The sequence below is a fragment of the Tympanuchus pallidicinctus genome, unplaced genomic scaffold (genome assembly GCF_026119805.1).
Source record: "Tympanuchus pallidicinctus isolate F22 unplaced genomic scaffold, pur_lepc_1.0 scaffold34, whole genome shotgun sequence".
NCBI lineage: Eukaryota > Metazoa > Chordata > Aves > Galliformes > Phasianidae > Tympanuchus > Tympanuchus pallidicinctus.
The window spans coordinates 788,363-808,228 of record NW_026294752.1 but is presented as its reverse complement, the minus strand read 5'-3'; the positions used below and the strand labels follow the sequence as shown (position 1 = coordinate 808,228).

Here is a 19,866-nt window from a genome sequence, read left to right as displayed (position 1 = left end):
GCCTGGCTTTCTTCATTTGCTTTTACCACAAACACTTTCACTACTCAATGAGAAACCCCTACATCCACAAAGCTGGGATGACTTAAACATAAAGCAATGTGCATACATGGAAAACACTTGGCAATGTTACATGGATTCTTTGTTTTGATTTGGTTTCCCTGTAATTATGAGCGACTTTCAAATAAATGAAAGTTTTGTCTATTTCAAATTACAGCAAGACTTGCAGATATGTGAGAGAATGACAGTTTTGTGATAACAAAATATACAGATTACAGTTTGTATTTCTTTTTTCCCCTCATCCATATGCCTGAAATTACTGTAACACTTCGTGGTGATGCTCCAAAAGCAATGTACTTTTATTCTTCAGATCCTGTATTTGTAGAATATCAAACAATTTTTTGAGTACAGATGTTTAACTTGCATAGCTAAAATACATAAAATCCATGTCTTTCACTTTCAGGCTGTAATGGTAACGGGACTTTAGAAGCACTGGCTTAAAACTATTCGAATCAACTATGTTTTTCTTCTTCAAGTGGAAATCTCTAAGATACTCACAAAACATCCTAGGGGAAAATACTGTTTATCCTAGAATCAAGGGAGCATGGTACAGCAGAAAGCACTGCCTCTACTGTAACGTGTCAAGTCATATCTCAGCTTCTGAGCTCACACACGTGCACAGTGTCAGCATCACCACTGGACTAACAGACAAGAAAGATGAGGTGAATGGGCAAGGTGAGCTATGTGGAGGCATGTGCACATCTGTTCGAGAGTCTGCATCAGAATCTTGCAAGGTTGGTGGCATCCAGAGCTGAAAACAGTCTAATATTAATTTAAAAAAAAAAAAAAGGACAAAAAAGGGAAATTCAATTTGGGCAAACCTGGGACAAAACCAGGGCCCTCCTAAATAAGATGTTTGAGCTTTATCTCCAACAACGGCATGAGCAGATTTTTAAGGTGAATGTGTGAGACTTCCCAGCTTTGAGGCTCACCTTCCTTCTACACAACCAGCACCCAGGATCTCTGAATTAGGGATCCCTGTCTAATGCTTTTAGCAGATTTTAATGACGTCCATAAACTTGTCTTGTCCTTTTCTGAATCTCATGATGCTACCCTGAAAGCTTCCTGAGTCAGCACATCCCAGAAGCTGACAACCTGCTCTGTACCGGTAAGAATACCTGTCAAATCTGTACCTTACTAGTTTTTACTGTTGCTCCCTAGTTCCAGTACAACTGGATGTAGTGAACTGGAGTTCTGTACTAAAGTTATCTGCTAGCTTCATCATTTTTCACACCACAATCATACACCTGCTTCAAAACAGAGTTTTTTGAATATTCCTCCTCCTACTCTTTAACCAGCTTTAGCTGTCCTCCGTGTACACTGCAATTCTATTTTGTCTCCTTTCAGATTCAGGTATAAGAATTCAAGACAGAGACAGAAGTTCTGCACAGTAAGAAAGCACTGTCTCACTCTCAGTATCCTTCCTAACAGTGAATTGCAGTTGTGACCTTAATTTTTGCTGCTGCACATTCAACAACAGCATGTTTACAAATATGGTTTTTTTTAAACCACTTGTGATTATAAATTCTTCTCTCCCTTTGATCGTGGCTGTAATTGCAAGCCAAAACATGATGGAAAATACCTAATCAAATATTGTTGTAAAGCATTATCCTGATTAATAAGAGTGAAGGCTTCTGAATTCTGGCACAAAGAAGCAGCCTATCCACACTTCATTTTGAAACGATGATAAAAAGAATACACAAACAGATCTCCTAAAAATCTCTGTTTTAATTCAACTCAGGTAACTTTTCCCCATCCTCTCACTTAATAGACACAAGTTTTAACCTTGCTATTTTAACATGCAAGTTTAAAAGAAAACTGCCAGATCCAGTATCAAGCAGAAATATTACCAGATTATTATTTTACAGTTAATTTCTAAATCAGCTAGGCAATCTATAAAAAAAACTTTGGCTCATGGATTAAAGCAGGTGAACTGTAAAGATTATAAAAAAATTTAAATATGATCCCAATGTACAACACTTACATACTAGAAGTGTTATTCATACCTGTTATTTAGTAGAATATTTGAACATTTTATATCTCTGTGCAAAAAGTTCTTCTTGTGGCAGTAGGCCAAACCCTCCATCAGCTGTCTCATAAATGATTTTATATGATTTTCGTTAAAATGAACCAAACCAGATTCCAGCAGTCCCATCAAATCATGGTCCATATATTCAAATACCAGATAGAATGCACCTAGAAAGGAGAAACAGGAAACAGAAGAGAGGCTGGTTTATCAGCAGTCCAAAAACACTGTTGCTCCCTACTTTTGAAAGTGGGAATTGTTTTCCACACAACTATTTACGTGTTTTTGCAACGTTTATAGTTGCACCTCATTTCCTATAATGGCAATAAAATAATGTAATGAAGTGTTTTCATAACATTGCTTTTCCATGGAAATAATTATTCCAGTCATTAAACGCTTGCGAAAACAAATAATTCTACAATGCAGTGCTTTATGTTACATAAACACAAGTTCTTCCTATGGCTACTCATCAAAAACATGCCACAAGGCAGAGATGCCAGCCACTAAATCAAGTGCCAGATCAGACTGCCCAGGGCCCCATCCGACCTGGCCTTAAACACCTTCAGGGATGGAGCATCCTCCCTGGGCAACCTGTTCCAGCACCTGAACACTCTCTCAGTACCTGGCCATACCTCACCTTAGCTCATCTTATTCCACAGATAAACCCATTAAAGCCACAGGCCTTTGATAAACACAAGTATTCCTAAAGAGGAAATGTTACATACACCTGATGCAGCAACAGACAACCTCCAGCACAATGTTATGTTTAGCACTGATTTTTTCCTGTTTTTAACTCTAGGGCAGAGACAATGCAGACCCTGCAGAGCACTGGGTGCAATGCAGAACCTACATTAGTGGGATCTGTCTATCTTCCACTTTCAAATATCTCCCCAAGAGATTTCAAAGCTACCACTTTACAGCGGAAGAAACTTCTGCCCAACAAGAACTCACTACGGTTCTAGCTTCCAAATGAGAACTTCCAGTTCAGAAGCTAGTTAATGTCCTGTAGCAGCAAGGGGAATTCAGCTTGCTAAGATATACATTCACAGCCAGATTTTGGCAAACTGATGTGCTTTCTTGCACAGTGGCTGAAAATGAAAGGGAAAAGTGCTATCAAGTTTAAATTGTGTCTAGTATTTAGTATTTAAACAAACAGGTAAAAATTACACATTAAGTGCAAAACTTGAGACAAAGATCAGTGAAAAGCAGCTAAACTATGGGCCACTGCCCAAGAGACTGAGGTTCATGGCTTTTAATCCATCTCTTCTTGTCCTGCTATGGACAGTAGGATGGAGGAAATAAGATACCATTCATAAAATACCCATTTGGGTGCACAGAGGAGGTGGAGCGGAAGATAAATCACTCAGATGCAACACAGTCCACCACTTCAATAAAACAAAGGAAAGAAAAGCATTGAGAGCCATACAACAACAGAAGCCTGCTGAGTTAGTATCTACCTAAACCATTCACCAGTGCAGCTCACCAGTTCTACGCAGCAAAGCACAGAGGGTCCTAATCTTGGCCTTTGAAAACTGGACAGCTAGCAACTGGTGTTAGTTCTGCTTGGCTGACATGTGATACTAATGCAGCAGTGCCAGAATAATCTACATGTCTCCTTCAGAAGATGTCAGCTCAACAAAACTGAATACCAACAGCCTACCCAGACCGAGTGCCTGTTCAGAAACGCCGAGGTTCAGGTCTCTGGCTGCAGGGAGTGCCTGAGCCTGTTGCTACCCTGGCAGGATGGTAGAGACACCACCTGCATGAGGTGTGAGAAGGTGGAAGATCTGCTCAGCCTGGTGGCAGAGCTCAAGAATGAGGTAGAGAGATTAAGGAGCATCAGGGAATGTGCGCAGGAGACAAGACTGATAGAGCAACTCCCTGCCATATCTACAAGAAAGGCACTGTGATGCACCCCAAAAAGTGGCAGAACCCCTGCCCTGTCACCATCAAGGCAAAGGACCTATGAGATGGGAAGGAATGGAAGCAGGTCCCTGCTTGGCATCACAGGAAAACACTCTCCCTCACCTTCTCAGATGCCCTTATGCAATAGGTTTGAGGTTCTGGAACTCAAGGGACAGGTAAGTGAGAATGTGGTGGAAAGTTCACCCAAGAGGTTGCCTAGGGCAAGGAGGTCAACTCCACGCCTCAAGACTGCCTCAACCAAGAAAGAATTAAGTACAATTCCCTTCTGAGGTCTCCATACATACATCAGCCAGACCTGACTTACTGTATTCCATATCCCTACCATATGGTAGGGTATCCCATTTGTATTCCTACCTGCAGTGTGCTGCCTCCCTAAGGCCCAGGTCAGAGACATTACTAGGAGGCACCTTAGTCCAGTTCACCCTTCTGATTGTTCTCCCTTACTGACAGTAAGTGAAGTCACTGAGAAAAGCCTGAGGGCTATCATCAAAAGGGACTTCAGTGGACTGTGACAGTTGGCGGATGGAGCAGGAATACATTGTGGTGTTTTCCTCTATCCCTTCAGTGGCAGGGATACTGAGAGGAGCAGGAAAATCCATCTGAAAAAAAATACATGGCTAAGAGGCTGGTGCAGGAATTTATTATTATTATTATTTTAACCATGGAGCAGTTTCCTTGGCACCTAGCTTGATGGCTGCTGATGGCATCAACCACCTAAGTCACTGGGGAAAGAATTCAGGCTGGATTCACTGAAGGTTGTTAAACTTGGTTTGAAGGGGGAAAGGTGTGATAGCAAGCCTACCCATGGCAAGGTGTGGGATGGAATAACTAAGTTCAAGGGATAAGGTGCTAGTAAGATGCCCCTAACCTACTGCATCTTAAGGGGAACCATCTGAAGTATCGTGTCCAAGAGTGGAGCCCCCGGTACAGAAAGGATGCAGAGCTGTTGGAGCAGGTCCAGAGAGGGCCTGATGATGATCAAAGGGCTAGAGCACCCCTGCTACGAAGAAAAGGTTGAGGGAGCTGGGCTTGTTCAGCCTGGAGAAGACTCCAGGGACACCTCATTGCGGTCTTCCAGGATTGAAGGGAGCCTTGCAAGCAGGAAGGAAAACAAGTTTTCACATGGTCTGATAGTGACAGAACAAGGAGGAATGGCTTTAAACGTAAAGAGGGTAGATTTAGATTAGATGTTAGGAAGACATTTTTTATTCAGAGGGTGGTGAGGCACTGAAACAGGCTGCCCAAAGAGGTTGTGGATGCTCATCTCTGGAGGCATTCAAGGCTCGGATGGATGGGATCCTGGCAGCCCAATCTAGTGGTTGGCAACTCTGCTTGTGGCAGGGGGCTTGGAACCAGATGATCTTTAAAGGTCCCCTCCAACCTAAGCCATTCTATGATCTGTCAGAGTTCAACCTTCTTCACAGGTTATGAGAAACTATTAAAATCAGTCTACTAGCTTTGGCAGTATATTACAAACCTGATGTTCAGTATTATTCAAACTATTTCTGGAGTGATTATAGCTGCAAAACAGTTGCTAGGCAAACTGAAGTGAAACTTCTGCTAGTTTAATTTAAGAGAACTGTGGTGCCACTTTCTGATGTCTGTAATTTCAGTCAACAAAAACAAAATTGCTTTATTGCACTTGAGCATTTCAAATTTCCACGGGTTTCAGATCAGGAGGTCTGACACTTAGTGTTTTGTAATAAGAAAATAAGCTGTAGGTATTCAAGAAGTAAACTGTGTATAGATAAAAGTTTGTTCATTACACCACTGTCTGAGTTTATGGCACCCTTTAGTTTACGCTATACAAATATCACAAATATTCATTTCTCAAAAAGGAAAACATTACGGACAAAAGAATCATCCTTTCCTTTATGATGCCATGAGTTAATGGGAAGTTAATAATGGGAAGTTACATCCCAAAATGACACACTTTTGTTTTGTGCTAGCTTTGCCCAATGTCCACGTATCTCTAAGCAATATCCTAAAATCACTTACAGTTCTGTTTCAGTACAGTATGTACAATTCAAATGAACCCAGAATTACTTATCTGATTTTAATGCTGCTCTTCTTACTGCTGTTCTATTAAAGGCCTGCACTCCCTGATAAGTACCTATGGGGCAGGAGGAAGCCTATAGTCAATTTTCACATGCTGCAAAAAAGCACTGATGGGGGTTGCATTTTCTCCTGTTTTTCATTGCTAATGCATGCAGCTGATCCCTCATTTCTTCATCTTCTGAGACTGTAAGATTCCTTATTGTCAGTGCACACATGCAGAACAACAGTGGGAACAGCTGAAAGGTAGCCTAGTTCTGAATATGGGATAACAGGAGCTGAATCTGTTAGGGAGGTACATGATAAACAAAGTAGACTTGTGGGGAAGCAGTTCTAGCCTTACTTCTTTGCTCCGTACTTAGAAAAACTCATCTGTTAAATCATTATGTCAGTGAAGATTGATAAGGGTCAGAAAGTAAGGTACTGGTTTAGAATAACTGAAGGATTAACACATCTCCTCTACATGCATTTTGTGTAGCTCTAACAGCATTCAAGTTTCCTCAATGAAAACACTAAATAAGCTTGACTATAACGTGACTGTGCTATGTAGATAGAATTACTAACTCTACAATACACGATTTTCAGGTGACAAAACAATTTGTGTGACATGAGCAGTCTGGTTTTTGGACAGTCGTCAGCACAGACTCAGTATGGCAAGACATAAAGTTATGCCTTTGTTCCTAAACTAAGATACAAGTTCTTTGGGCAGAGGGGAAGGGAAATAATCCAAAAACTTAACCTAATGGCAGCTTTTAAGACAATTTTTCCAAATGTAGTTTCATGAGAAAAGTTTTGGGGGTTCCTAAAATTATCTGATTGCTACAGTTCAGACAATCCGGCCACTGAGGATCTAGGGATGCCATATTATGTAAAAAATTTAATTCAATCCTTGTATATATATGCATTACAACAGTATCCTATAAATGAAAATGCTCTAAAAAAGGAACCCTGTCTCATTCTATGAATGGCATACAGAGCGCTGAGCTGCTGAGCACACTCTCATTTCACTAATAAATCTCCCTCAGCTCCTTCTATGTTATATATAGGTAATATTTTTGCTTGATTGATTAGAGATAATTGGATTATACTTAATCTTCCATTTCCTTAACATTCCTCCTCCAGGACTCATGATATACCAGATTCCAAGACAGTTCTAAACACAATCTTGTCAAGCAGAGCTTCAAAATTTAAGATGACATTTTCCAATTCCTTGAAGTTACAGTGCATTTAAGAAGACGGACGCTCATCTTTTCTTTCTACTTAAGTCACACAAACCTATTTTCTAATTTGAGAAACACCAAAGACATAGCCTATGAATTAATCATCTTAAGACTAAATAAGGCATCACTGCCATACTTGTCTTTCCACTCAGGTATCACAAGACAGAACAATTTTTTCTGCTTAAGACAAACTTAGCCTAATAGAACCATAACTTTCCTATACTCGTTCCAAACCAGCCTTCAGTAACACGTGCAGAAATGGAAAGAACCACTCACAGGCATTCACTAATCCTGATAGCTGTAGCATGAAGACTGTTATACAGAATCACAGGGTCTGTGCTTGAAGAGACCTCTGGTGATCATCAAGTCCAAGGCCCTGCTAAAGCAGGTTCTCTACAGATGGTTGCACAGATAAGTGCAAGTGACCTAGTGGGTCCTGAATATCACCAAAGGAGACTCCACAACCTCTCTGGGCAGCCTGTTTGGGTAATAAGTTTCTATCAGCTACTTCAGGAGCAGCAAGACGATCTGGAGGCTTCGGAAATTCAGAGACTTTTGTTTTGTAAGCATTGAATTTAACAGCCTAAGCTCTAACAAGCTGCTTTGCAGCAAGAGGATCAGAGAGGAGGCAGGAGGGATAACTGGAAGTTGAGATTGCTTAAGCAGGAGAGGAAAACAACATGGAAATAGAGGAACTAGCATAATGTCTAAAGACCCTTTTATACCTGCAAACATGCATGAATACAGTGACAAATCCTTAAACTTGACAGAGAAGATGTGAACTCCTGATTCCATCATAGATGCTTGCAAGCTGAGCACAACTCATTAGTCAATGAAGAAGAGACATCCTGATCAAAGGGCTACAGGAAGAAGCATTCCTTCTTCTAGAGACATCTCTCCTTATATTTCTAAAAGAGAGATCCTCATGGCTGGGCCAGCATTCACCTAATGTCACTTACCAGCAAGAAAATAAAAGGAAAAATACTTGATTATCTGCTTAGATGCATATTTAGGCAGCACCCCTTCAGTAATTTATTCTAACCGTAAGGTCAAAACAAAATCAAAATGCTAATGCTTTTTTTTTCTGAATGGCTCAAAGTAGCACGTATTTACTGAATTTTCCATTTCTGACTGGAGTTCCCGGGAAATCCAGATAAAACTACCTACCATAGGAACAGAATCCTGTAGTGAAGTACTCTCTGATGACTGCATGATTGCTGGTAAGGACTCCTTCCAAAAAACAAGCTTTCAGACAAAGTACTCCATGATGGATACAGGAAAATAGCTAGCTAAGTTATACAACAACATTCCACAGACTCAGAGTCCTCTTCACAAGTATATTACAGTACTGTGGTAGATACTGGCTTCCTGCATAAAAAAGTCCATTAATTCTTGTACAGCAACTGAATTCAAAATTGAACCTTCCTAAAGTAACCTTAGATTTTAGAATGAGTTACAGAAACAAGCATACAAACCTAAACAAGAAATTCACACACCAAGACCAAACAAGTTCCTGTTTTAATTATACCTCTTTTTTTATTAGAGTCTCCCAAGCAAACATCCACATTATCCCTTGGGATACCTCTTGGGATATCAATTGCCTCTTCCAGTTGAAAGGAAGAGGAGCCAGTCCATACTCATGCAGCTTTACATTCAGTGCAACAAAAGGTAAACCAGGCACTTAAGAGTGTTTAGCAAAAAGCAATCATGGCAGTTCCATAATTAGATTGTTGATCATTTACAAACAGCTCACGGTGAATAAATAGGGGATGGAGAACTAGAGGACCATCTCGGGTGCACAAGGGAGAGTCCCAAGAAAAATAAAGAGAACAAACCAGAGATGATAAAAGCCCAGAGTAAGAGGGATGGTCTTCCCAATACTTTTCTTGCAAACTTAGATAAAATGTCTCAACTAATTTTGCAAAGAACTATGGATTTTACTACATCTGAAAAATAACTCTAGGTTTGTTTTAATCCCATCTCGTTTCCTTCAATTACAGCTGCATAGGTAAACCACGAACTTTCTCAGACAAAAAAAAGGGAAGAGTGAAGGAAAACACAGATAGCAGCAGACTTGGTCACAAGCACAAACAGTATCAAAATGCTTCTGGTAACACAAAAAGCTGACACCTGCAATTCCTGCACTAGCTCACTGGGAGAAAACATCTTCAAAAATAACCACAGCTCTGGTATTTTAGGAAAATACTGAGTGGCATCTATAGCTCACCGGTATGATCAAGCCAAATAAAGCTTTATGTTTTCAGAGAAGCAAAGGAAGATTTAACAGTACGTTCAGTTGTTTTTTACCTATTAAAATCAACTGTTATGCAGATAAATGCAGAAGACAGCACACAAATTGAGTCAGGTGCCCCATTCCTAACTTTACGTATAAGCTCTGAATGATAGGAAGGAAGAGAAAAAGTCTATATTCAGATGAGCTACTAGAGAAGTGCACAGAACAGATACTCCTTCTCTGCAAACCCAACAGCACTCATGCATCAGAATCAAGATGTTATGCTGCTTTACCACCAAAGGAAATGCTCTTTACATCTGCAACTCGCTACTTGATGTATTGCATTTCTTTTTCAAATGTTTGGTCTAGACAGAATTAAAACAAATTCCTTCAGTAGAAGCTATTGTTGAGATAACAACCCAAGCTGGCTGAGGTAAAACACTGTAAGAAACTTTAATATACTCAACAAATTTTACTCCTAAGTTTAGGCCACTAAAAACACGTAACAGTTCAAAAGCATCAGGAAAACATGGTACAAATAAAGCCACTGATGTTTGCAGGCCAATGTTACTATCTTCAAAAACATCCTTAAAGTCAGTACTGTATAAAACGTGACGAACATTTATTGAATTGCCAGGACTCTCCATTTGATGCATTTTAAACTTCTGAAATCCCAATTAAAAACCAAAGTGAATGAGTAGATGAGTAACAGGTCAGGAGATAATAGGCAGTCTCAGACAAAAATTACTTTTACACATACAACTAAAGGAACGTATGTTGGCAGGAATTTTCTCATTCCCTAATTTCACAAATGAGATTTCAGCAGTAAGGGATTTTTAACAGCTATATTCCAAAGTTAAGACAATAACATACATTAAGCATAAGCACATTCATCAGAAGGCAAACACTTTGATTCAACTGTAATTTTTGCTTCGATAATGTATGCCACTACCACGTCAATATTTGTCATGGTTTACCATGAAAATGACTGAACTTCCCATTTGCTTTTGCTCTCTGCATAGACTATAACTTGCCCAATACTTCTCAGCTACAAATCTCCATCTCCTCATTAGATGCAGATTGCAGTAGCCTGGAAAAAATAAAATTCCATCCTTTCAGAAACAAACCATAATAGCAGACTTATTATCACGCTAATGCTTTCCAAGAGACTATTTCAAAAATTTATTTTATTCTAGTATCTCTAGAGAAGTCCTTCCCTTGCAGTCTTCTGAAAATATAGAGAAGTAAACCAAAAAATTTACAATTCAACATTACACATGGCTTCAAGTAGAAATGGAGAAAATTAACTAATGAATATAAACTTATTCAGGGCTCAATGTGGTCTCATTAGCCAAGGTTAGGCCTAATTAAAACTTCATACAAGACTCACAAGAAAAGCCTAAGCTGGCTGTTGCAGATCAGAGTTTAAAGTGGAAGCTGACCACTGAAACTGCATACTGCATGTATCTAGAGGAACTGCTTTGCTACACGTTTCCTGCTTTTAAACAACAAACAAATGTTGTCCATATATACATCCCTCGAGGTACTACACTTTCTGAAGAAATTAGAGAAAGAACTTCTTTCCTGCCTAATTCTGACACTCATCTTCAGAGTCACCACAACATCACACGTTGGTTCTGCTGGCTATGCAGGACATTTACTGTTTCCTTTCCATACTGGTGCCAGACATGCTGTACAGACGCTCAGGAGGACAGGGAGACAAGTACAGGTTCCAGACTTCAAACTTCCTCCTCTACCAGATCATACATATCTACCTACCTTTAGTGCCACAGGGCACTAAAATACTCCAAATTGATACGTTTATAAGACTTGTAGCTGAGAGGACGTGGCCTCCAAAGACAAAGTGACTACATTTCCAAACAAACATTTGGTACCAAAAGTCCTAAACAGCAAAACTGCTTGCTTTTCCTTTTGTTTCCTTGATTCTCCAAGAAAAAGAGGCTGCAGCATCTCAGACAAACCAGATTTAACACTGAAGGAACCAAAACAGTAGATGTCTGTAGGCCCTGCATTTGGCAAAAAGCAACATTTATCCTTCTAGCCTTCAACACACACACGTACTCAACTATAAAAAGAAAATAATCAAACACAATCCAAACAAGTCTGACACGCAGTAAAAAGAATAATAGTAACCTCTTCAGTGTTTGGCCTGCAATATTCCAAATGATGAGAAAATATTATGAGAAAATTAAAAGCCAAAAAAAAAAAAGCAGCAAAACCATGCAACCCATCCAGTATGTAAGAACTTCCCCTCGTTACTGGCCTCCCCAATCCATGAGTGTCAAGTTAAACACCTATTCTTCAAAACTGTTCCAGCCAAACTAAAATCAAGTTTGTTTTTTTAAAAGCCACCCAAAATATTTACAGAAATGTTTCCATCAACAAGAGGCACAGCTGATCTAAGTAAAGGACTTCTGTTAGTGAGTACCAAGTGTCACTGTTTCAAACTTTTAAAAATGAAACTTCAGCTGCAGAGAAAGTAGGCTTCTGTATTAAGAACATGACCAGAAAGAGCCACCCTAGTGTTCACACACATACCTTTGTCCTTCTTGAAATCCAAAGCATCTTCCTTATCTGTCACTATTTCCTTCATGTTGATAATGCTTTGGTGATTAAGCTGTCGAAGAATTTTAATCTCCCGAATAGCTGTAATTGGAAACCCTTCCTTTTCATTATCCAATCGTACTTTCTTTAGTGCTACCAATTCTCCTAGGAGAAAATGAAAATTGAAAAAGATTAGCAACCAAACTATGGGACTTCAGATTGCTTTGTTTTAAAAATCCATCCCATTTGTTACTGTTTAGTTTTATAATCTCCACTCAGAAATAGTTAAGATTTTGGTTCATGCATTGTGCCAAACAGAAACAAAATTAATTGTTGCTGGGAAACAAAGATATAGAGAAACAGTTATAAATGAGAATTTTTAGCTAACCTCTATAATAACCATCTTCCACATGTACACCTCACTCGTGTCCTGATCTTCCACACCAGGTCTACCAATAAACCCCTATGTAAGAGTGGTTATCAACAGCAGCTTTACAGACAGAGACCTTTGTTTGCTATGGTTTTATTGCTTTTATACCACCACAGGTGAGAACATACAAGAAAGGGAACTGCTCTCCCAAGGGTTTGGTCAGAAAGGAAAACAAAGACTGGTGTGTACCTTGGGAATGGAGATGTTCTACAAGGAGGCCACCAATAGCAATGCAAAGTCACAACCTCCTTTGCTGTCTTGTAACTAGATTAAGTAGAAGTTGGATTCCAAAACAGTCCCTTTTTCAATCAATCCAATAAATAAGGTAAGCGTTCCTGAATACTTTCAGCCTGTTGACAACAAGAATGTGCCTTGCATGTTGAAGAACAAATACAAAATACTGCAAGTACAAGAACAAAGTTTCAGGAAAAAAAGTTGCTTGGACAAAGACAAGTGCAAACTGATTTATTGATTCAGAAGAGGCTCTGAAGGAACTCTGCTGTTACACTTACCACCTCCAGAAAACATCATCAAAAATGAAGGAGTGAAGAAGCAACCATCAGTTCAAATCATTTACCCATCCAGATGATATGAACTGGTTTAGGTCCTATTGAAGAACTACTGTTGATAAAGATCTGCAAAGCTTATTCGGCTTTAAGATGGCAGAATACGAAACATTTCTCACTCATTAGCAAGTTCAGTAAGGGGACAGCTACCAGAAAAGAGAGGACAAAGGGTCTCTTTTCTTCTTCACGAGAGGAGCAGAAATTCAAGTAAAATAGTTGATCTGTATATAGCACAAGGCTGAGAAGAAAGGCACAGATGATACCAACACTCAGAAAGGCAAAAAGTAGTGTCAGAAAGATTACTGTGGACATCCTGTGACTTGCAGAATAGCTTAATCTGGATGGAAGAGGCACAGAAGGCACATCCTGACTGAATGGATGTGCAGGGTTAGAGGCCTCCGAGGTGCATTTTCAGAAGGCTCAATTAAAATGGCAGGAGGCACAGCACTGAGGAACGCTGGCCACCAGGAGAGTACAGTATCTTTACCAGAAGTTCCTCTGGCCAGTAAAAGAACTAAAACACTTAGTAGCAATAGAAGCACCTACTCTGAAGTAGGTAGCATTTGTTTCCTTCCGCAAGTCACGGAAAAGACCTTCCAGAGAGTTTTCCTCTAAACTCAATGTATCTGAAGATGTTTTCCCTCAAAGGGAAGATCTTATACTGTATACTGACTCTCACTGAGTAAGCTTCAGAACCACAATCATGGTGGTTCTGAAAAAATCACATCTTTACTAATAAAGGCTATTATTGTGTTATAATAAAATCCTTAGTAAGACAATGTGACGCATGACAGTTCAGTTAGAATTCTCATGCGTGTATCTAGAGAGAAATACTACATAGTTCAAGATGCAAGGCAAACAACTGAAGAGACCTAATATTTATCAGTACACTTACTATGCACAGAAGTGGCACTGTCGTGTTTACAGTGAAGAGAAATTTCCCTTATTTGCTTTATTGCAGGCTGAGCTGGATGAAGCTAGATTCTGCAAATCAGCAGGAGCATTACGTAGCCATAATGGAAGATACATATCTAAAGAATGTACATCAGCTCAATCATTTTGAGGGTTTTTTTTAGTAGATTTATTGAGCTCAAATCTGTTAAATCTAACAAGACCTTATTCCACACCTCTGTGTATTGAACATATGCAACATATCATGTTCCACTATGATTCAAAATAAATTCAGCTGGAAACAAAGCAACAGCACACGAGTCATCAGGGATAATAACTTGTGACATCTCTAAAGTGGAGGTAAACAGTGGACATTCAAGTTTACACTGTGGCAGTCCCTTAATGCAGAGGGCCCACAGACCATAAGGATGCACAGTCAAGTCCTTCCCTCAGAGATGGAAAATAGAGGTTACCATTGGACCTCAAGGGGCCCAAGTGTTACTTGCATACTCTTAGATTTACGGCAATCCTTCAGACAGGAAAAGTATAACAGGATACCTCACAACTCAAAGTAGGTATGACAAAAACTAGGATTGTGATATAGGAGTGAGATAGATGCTAATGTTGCAGCTTATGTCTTCCTAAGTATATCAACCTGTTCTTAAACTTCAAAAGATACTGCCTCTCAGATCACGCCAAAAAGATGGGATGATATACAAAACTGTAAGGAAAATGGGAATAACACAGGATCTAATGAAATCTTTTTATCTTTTGAATTTATATAAGAATAATTACGCAGTTTTCCATGCACCATAAGATCAGCTCCAGAAAAGACAGTGGTGCAGGTTCTAGAGATCACTCTAACATCAAAAGCTGCAAAAACAAGAGAAAAGTGATTAACTGTCCTTCATTTTGAGCAAACTAGTTGTTCAAAAAGCAATTGCTGCCAAAACTGCTGCTTTGACAGAATTATTGGTAGCTGTTGCAACAAAGAGGCAGAAGAGGCACCATTATAAAAAAAATAAATTCTCCTGTTAGCATTAGAAATATTCACTAAGGACATGAATTCAAACCACCTCTGCTCTCAAAAGTCACGTTTTAAAGATGTGGCATCAGCTTGAACTGCTGTCTGAAAGAGCAGTTGTGCACTCTCTTCAATCTTGCCTTGAAAAGCCCATTGCAGAGCCTATTATAAGACAGCTTGAAGGCTGTAATGCCACTCCTTACACAGAATTTGAATTCAAGCCTGGAAGGTTTGGAAAGGTGAAAGGTTTGCTCTAACCATACAGGCCCACCCAGTATAGAGAGCAATAACTTCTGCAAGAGGTTAGAAAATGACTGCCACAGACAAACAACCAGAAGCTTGCGAAAGAGGACAATATGGTAGTAATTGAATTAGAAAGCTAACTGTACAAAGACCACAACACCAGGAAGGCTGGAAGAAGCTGCTAGCAATGATTTGCAATGGCTCCAAAGGTAGGACTTAAGAAGATTTGATTTGTAACAGTTCAACTCGAAAAACTAAGGTTTGAAAATTCAGACAAGAATGGAAAAATAACAATTATACTATTCATTCTTCTGGAGATCAGACAGAAGGCTGCTATGTGATCATACGTGCTTCAGCTACTGCTGAAGTAGGGAATTAGACAGTACTGAAGGCACGCACAAATAAGTCAGAAAGGCAAGGAGTCACAAGAACTAACTGAACTTAAAACCAACAAGCAAGGTACAGCACAGCTGTGGAAACAGATTTGACTGTTATCTATTTAGAAGCAGTGACAACATTCCTGCATATCATAATGGTGATTGCTTGCTCAATTCAGCAATAGTTAAGGTGAGATCTAGAAGTTATGTCTCTGCTGTGCTGTCAGCTATACTGTAAGAAAAATACCTGATATGCAACACTTCAGGACTGCATTGCACAGAGATACGTTCTCTTCCTACTAGCAGCTAACGGCAATCAGAGTACAAAGAAGGAAAATGGCTAAATCTCACACCTACCTTCATTCATCTTTGCAGCCTCTTTACAAACTTCATTATTTTTTTATCATTCTATCAGTGGTACCATTTTGTTTCCCCAGAGTACTTAGCCTCTTTTCTTCACTACCTCAAATTGTGTACTGAGCATCAAAGTTCAAGAAATACAAGTTCAAACAGAGATTAAGACTACTCAGCATGTACTTTCAATTACAGCTTTACAAATAGATAATTTTTAAGGCAGCAAAAGATAGACAAAAGCTAGATTAAAAACAAAGAATACACAGATTTTATTCAATTATAAAAACAAACAAAACCCAAACCCACTGACTTCAGAATTGCAGGAGTAAGTTCACTTTATGTAACCTACCTGTGTCTTTATCCCTGGCTTTGTAAACTTGTCCATAAGTGCCTTCACCAATAATACCAATGATATCAAATTTATCCACACAGCGTTTTCCCCAGTCTATTTCTTTTTCTTTTGTTTCACCATGTCGTGGTCCACATATTCTAGAAAACAAGGATTTTAAAGAATACAGCCCTTTTAAGAATGCAGCTAACATATACAAGGATAAAAGTAATTCAACACTAAATATTCATGAGACATTATTAGATAACAACCTTACTACCAGCAACCAGCAGCTACTACTACAAACGATGCAGTCTGATTTAAGACTATGTAGTATGAAGGAAGCTGTTACAAAAAAGCAGAAATATACTTCAAACAGAATACATTTTTAGGAAACTATTCTCACTTCTGCTCCCATGACAGACTTTAAAATAAATTTTAAAAAAAAAAGTAATAAACATACTTTGGTCTCCTCTTGCTGTGTAACTGAACTGTTGGTTTCTTTTCTTCAGGACTTTTGCCTAACTCAGCTCCTCCCGGCAACTCAGGTGGAAGTGGCAAGTCTGCAAGCAGATGGCGAAGTTTCTTCTCTGTTTCTTTAACTGACTTCACTGTAATATTCTCTCTCAAGCTACTAAAAAAGAAACAATTTTGCTCGGACATTGAACACAGGTATTAAAACAAAAAAAAAAACTTACTGGAATTCTTTTTTTTGTTGTTGTTAGTACATTCTAAGCTGCTGATACACTAATATTGCTCCCAGAATTGACAGAAACTCAATTTAGGCTTTACAAACGAGTTGCAAACAGCTCAGACCAATGCACAGCTGATGATCAAAATTCTGCAGAAAATGACATCAGATGGTAAGATGTCATATTTCTGACGAAAGCTGATGCTGGATGACATTGCCCATCTTCAAGGGGCCATAAAGATGATCCTGCTAGCTACAGACCTATCAGTCTCACCTTGGTGCCAGGAAGGATATGGAGTGGATAATCTCGGGAGCTGTAGGTAATGTTGAGTCATGGTCTAAACCACTGAATGAGCACCTCAGGAAAGAACTCCCGTCAGCCATGGGAACACAGGTGAAGGCAATTCAGCTGTGCAACCAGAAGGGGTGGAACCTGGCTCCACCTCTCTTAGACCCCATTTAAGGGCTAACTGTCCCATGGAAAGATCTCTGATTGGAGTTCCCTCACTCATGGAGTCTTTCCTGTGCCCCTAGATCTTCAGAGGTGTGTGAGCACTCGTCCTTTGTAAGACCATTCCATCCATGCTAGCCCCTTTGCTGTTGCACTCCTCTATTGCCTTTCCGCTGTGTTTATCTTTCCAATTGTAACAGGAGCCATCATGGATCAATTAAAGGTCAACCAGGGCATCAGGCCCAGTCAGCATGGGTTCATGAATGGTAGATTCTGTTTAACAAACCTTGTTTCGTCCTATGACAAGGTGACCTGCCTAGTGAATGAAGGCAAGGCTGTCCATGTGGTCTACCTGGACTTTGATAAAAACCTTTCACACTGTCCCCCCCACAGCATCCTTGTGGAGAAGCTGGCTGCCCACGGTTTGGATGGGCGCACGCTCTGCTGGGTGAAACACTGGCTGGATGGCCGGGCCCAAGGAGTTGTGGTCAGTGGAGTCAAATCCAGTTGGCAATCAGTCACAAGCAGTGCCCCCCAGGGCTCGGTAGTGGGGCCGTTTCTATTTAACATCTTTATTAATGATCTTGATGAGGGATTGAGTGCACCCTCAGTAAGTTTGCAGACAACACCAAGCTGGGAGGAAGAGATGATCTGCCAGAGGGGAGAAAAGCACTGCAGAGGGACCTGGACAGACTGCATCGATGGGCTGAGGTTACTGTATGGGTTTCAATAGGGCCAAGTGTTGGGTCCTGCATTTTGGTCACAACAACCCCAGGCAACCCTGCAGGCTTGGGGAGGAGTGGCTGGAAAGCTGCCTGATGGAAAGGGACATCGGTGTAGTGATGGACAGTGGGCTGAACATGAGCCAGCAGTGTGCCCAGGTGGCCAAGAAGGACAATGGCATCCTGGCTTGGATCAGGAGTGCTGTGGTGAGCAGGACCAGGGAAGTCATCCTGCCCTGCACTCAGCACTGGTGAGGCCTCACCTCGAGTGCTGTGTTCAGTTTTGGGCACCTCAGTGCAGAAAGGACATGGAGGTGTTGGAGCAGGTGCAAAGAAGGGCAACAAGGCTGGGGAAGGGCTTGGAGAATATGGCCTGTGAGGAGAGACTGAAGGAACTGGGGCTGTTCAGTCTGGGGGCTCTCTTCCAGTATCTGTAAGGTGCTTAGTGGGGTTGGTCTCTTCTCACTGGTGACAGTTGACAGGATGAGGGGAAATGGCCTCAAGTTGCACCAGTTTAGGTTGGATCTCAGGAAAAACTTCTTTACAGAAAAGGCTGTTAAGCACTGGAATAGGCTCCCCAGGAAGGTGGTTGAGTCACCATCCCTGGGTGTGTTTAAGAACCGTTTGTACGCAGTGCTCACAGACATGATTTAGCAGAGGGTTGTTAGAGTTAGAGCAGTATAGCTGGGCTGTGGTTGGACTTGATGATCATTAAGGTCTTTTCCAACCTAAGGAATTCTGTAACTCTATAGCAAGCCTCACCAGCCAGAACAAACCTACCTGGGCTTCAGGTTAGGCTTCTGCCATTCATCTAAACTACTCCTCTTCCCTCCTTCTATCCCGCCCCAAACAATTAGGGCCCAGACTAGTATTATTTAGACATCAGGTGCCGCCAGATATCACAAGTATAGCACTTAAATCTATAGTCTGACCGACACCACGTATAAAAGATTATTCTAATCTAATTCACTTCAGTTTTGATCATCAGAGAAAACTAAATTCATGGTTACAGCTACTGCAAAGCACTAAAGGCAGTCCATACCACGCTACTTGCAGATTCCAAACTCACAGATTTGCAGACACACTCCAGTTTCCATGTGCTTCTAGTTATCAGAATACAAATCAAGTGGAAAATTGATTTCTTCTGCCATGGGTAACTGGCATTTTTATTTATTATTTTAAATGATTAACTTTCTTTTTTTAGGGGACAGTGACAGTCTGTCTTGAGAAGAACCCCCCGAATACACAGCAGTGTATTTTTATTCTGGAGATGCTCTTCACAGTCTAGTGGGTAAATTCTGAACACGCAGTGCTTCCTGCAAGATAATTTTTGTTTTAAACTCATGGTTCTGTTTTGTCCAACTTCTTCCTTCAGCTGCATTTTGGCAGATATAACAAGTAAACCCATGATTGCTGCTTAAATAATGACATGGCTTTCTTCCTGACAGGACTCTCAGATAGTGCTCTCTCATCAAGTTTCTTCCATCATTGCATAAGGAAAATCTTTTGTCATGCTCTCAGTGTACATTTGCCAAGGTTGCGACATCTGCAAAAATCATCACTGTTCCATTCTCAACATCCCTCTCAAAAAAAACTCTTCTGGAAAGGTGTTTTTCCTGCAACTTTCTATCTACCCAGTTGCACAAAGTAGGAACTTCTATAAATGGAAAGACCTTGCTATCTTCCATCATGGAGAATGCACGTGTT

General features: G+C 40.2%; 1 protein-coding gene across 8 annotated transcripts in view; it reads right to left on the bottom strand.

Moving 5' to 3' along the window:
- The window catches only part of CDK13 (cyclin dependent kinase 13), a 55,145-nt gene that overhangs the window by 19,180 nt on the left and 16,099 nt on the right, over positions 1-19,866 (bottom strand). For 6 of the 8 annotated variants that reach the window (XM_052698983.1, XM_052698985.1, XM_052698986.1 and 3 more), the window contains exons 3-6: positions 16,759-16,929; positions 16,317-16,456; positions 12,077-12,247; positions 2,064-2,253 (exon numbers count right to left, since the gene is read on the bottom strand). In XM_052698983.1, coding sequence (XP_052554943.1) covers positions 2,064-2,253; positions 12,077-12,247; positions 16,317-16,456; positions 16,759-16,929 — 672 coding nt within the window. The remainder of the gene's footprint in view (positions 1-2,063; positions 2,254-12,076; positions 12,248-16,316; positions 16,457-16,758; positions 16,930-19,866) is intronic. The other 2 variants (XM_052698984.1, XM_052698989.1) reach the window with 1 other exon arrangement.